Below are 2,508 nucleotides of genomic sequence, written 5' to 3'. Positions count from 1 at the left end.
GGGGCGGAGCGGGGCGGGGCGAGGTGGGGCGGGGTGGTGAGCCGGCTTAGTGCGTTGCGTGGATATAATCCACCCGCGGCTTAAAGGCACGGCACGGGCCGCGGAGCGCGAGTGCGTGGGTGCGCAAGCGCACACCGGGTTTTGCGGACCAAAGAAAGTTTCGTCGAGAAAGAGGAGGTAGGAAAACACACGCAAAACAAACCAACGAGACGTAATAACGTTATAAACGCCCCCTGTCGAACGCAGGTTGAAAGCGTGGAAAAGATTATATATGAGAAGACGAATAAAAGTAACGGACCGGATGGTTACGAAATGAGAGCGCTGCATAACTTTGTTGACTGCCCCGCTCTACATAAAACGTAAATGTACTTACATGTCTTTGAGGGCATGATTTCAATCAGTTAACAACTGTATTAACTGTTAGTGGTGCCCAATCGTTAAACGTCAATTGGATGACTTTATCGCGGTAACGACGTCAACGTAACGTCCCCGTCATCGATAAATCTATGGGGGGTGGCACAATATCCAATATTGAAAAATAGTGTGTAAGGGAAACTCAAAGAGTGCTCGCGCGCGCACTCACACACACACTAGGACACACACATTGTTTGATTGATCTTCGTTCAGCACGCGAGCCGCGCACGCCACGGGCACGCGCGGGCCGAGCCAAAGGCATATCCTTTGACCCTGGCAGCTGCTGGCGCGGAGGAGCAGGCGATCGGACGCTGCTGGCGGGACCAGGGCGGCGGCGCAAAGGGCCTCGACGGCGAAGGGTCGAGAAGCGCCGCCGCCCGAGGCCCTTCCTCGTTAGGCTCGCGCCAACAAAGACGTTTGCGAGCAGCGAAAAATAAAAGAAAAAAGATTTTACCTGGCGCTTCCAAACAGTTATTTGTCGAGGGAAGCGAGCGGCAGCACATTAAAGGGGGCGAAGGACCTTCAGGACCTTCAGGACGTTTAGGACCTTCAGGACCTTCAGGACGGGGTGCGCGCGCGGCCGCCACCGCTTTTACTTCCTCTCGGCCGGCTGGAATAGAGACGGAAAGGGTTTCCTGCTGTCGCGGGTTTCCAGTCTAGTTTCAAGGACTCCTTTCTGGAGAAGTGGCCTGGAGGCTTCCGGCCACCTCCTTCGCCTCGTCGTGGAGCGGGCTGGGCCGGGCGGAGGGGGGCCTCGCACCGTGGCGGCGGCGGGGTGGAACCGGGTTGAACGGACCAATCGCGGAAATTGATCGCGAAAGAGTTCAATTGGAAGTGCCCCCCGTTCTGCGACTTTTTGCAGTAACATCAAACGGCGGCTTCCGCTGAGCTGGAAAACTAGTATCTCCTCTCATTTACGCAGCGCGGCGGGTTCGTGCTGCCGAGGGTCCAGCGGCGAAATGACTGCGGGGTGAAGGATACGACAATAAATTCTCTCGCGCCAAAAAGATCGCTAACTAACTGTTTGCTGACGAGAGTTTTCGACTCTTTCTCTTGTTGCAGGAGTGCACCATGGCGAGCAAGGAGCGGCGGCGAGCGCTGTACGAGAGACACCCCGTGGACTGGAAGCACTCCCTGCAGCGAGAGGGTGCGTTTGCATGAGTGTGTTTAAACAGAAAAATGATTGAAATATTTTAAAAAAAATTAAAGATATACACACATTTTTGTCGGCTCTCTACGACAAATCTGTATACAGACAAGAGCTGTTTCGTTTATACGAAGTTCAATTTTCAAACTAACTCTTGAGTGAAATGAGGGAAAGTAGCCCAACAATCAGTAAAACGTAACGAGAGCGTCGTATCAACGTCGTCCTGACTACAACAATTCAAAAATTTTGGCTGAAAACTGGCTATTTTGACGTCAATTTGAATTGTTTGACCTATTCTTGACGTTTTCCTGTTCGTTCGGAGGGCCTGCGCCCGGAGGGCAGGCAGCCCATCGTGCTCGCGGGTCTGACCGGTGTCTTGTCTTGTGCTCGTCCGCCAGGTTCGCAGCTGTCCATGTCCCCCGGCGTAGAGGTGCTGCTCCGGCGGCGTCTCGAGGAGCACGAGCACCAGGAGCGCGAGCGGGAGCGGGACCAGGAGCGGGAGCGCGAGCGAGAGCGAAGCCGGGAGCAGGAGGAGGACGACTGGCGGCCGCAGCAGCTCCATCAGCGTAGACAACACAGTGAGTAGCTGGGAGATCGTGGACCATAACGATGAGAATGTTTCAAGCGGCACTTAAACGGTTTCTTGACAGTCATCATGTTCTTTTAATTTTGGTGGTTTCTTTTTATTTTATTTTTGGAGAACTTCTCCAGATTTTATTCCTTGGCGTAGAACGCACTGAGATGGTTTTCAGCGGGTTGGCTGAAATTTCAGTCGAGTTTATCTTCTCTCCTGTTTTGTTTTCGTGCGGCTCCAGTGCTGACGGACCTGGACGAGCTGTCTTCCCCGCCCTCCGCCCCGGCCACGTTCCGCTCGCCGCCACGGCCGCGCGCAGGCTGCGCAGGCCCGCCCCCGTCCGTGCCGCCGCCGGCGGTGCCGCCCCCGGCCG

The 2,508-nt window shown here is 55.1% G+C and overlaps 1 protein-coding gene across 1 annotated transcript in view; it reads left to right on the top strand.

The window, feature by feature from the left end:
• LOC113210968 (RNA-binding protein 25) overlaps window positions 1-2,508 on the top strand; it is an 11,979-nt gene that overhangs the window by 8,347 nt on the left and 1,124 nt on the right. Inside the window, exons 4-5 of the mRNA XM_052267463.1 lie at window positions 1,477-1,561; window positions 1,960-2,139. Of these exons, the coding sequence (XP_052123423.1) occupies window positions 1,477-1,561; window positions 1,960-2,139 (265 nt within the window). The remainder of the gene's footprint in view (window positions 1-1,476; window positions 1,562-1,959; window positions 2,140-2,508) is intronic.

This window comes from Frankliniella occidentalis, unplaced genomic scaffold (genome assembly GCF_000697945.3).
Source record: "Frankliniella occidentalis isolate FOCC.00 unplaced genomic scaffold, Focc_3.1 Scaffold53, whole genome shotgun sequence".
Taxonomy (NCBI): Eukaryota; Metazoa; Arthropoda; class Insecta; order Thysanoptera; family Thripidae; genus Frankliniella; species Frankliniella occidentalis.
Note: the sequence above shows the minus strand (reverse complement) of the source record. Positions and strands in the feature narration are given on the sequence as shown.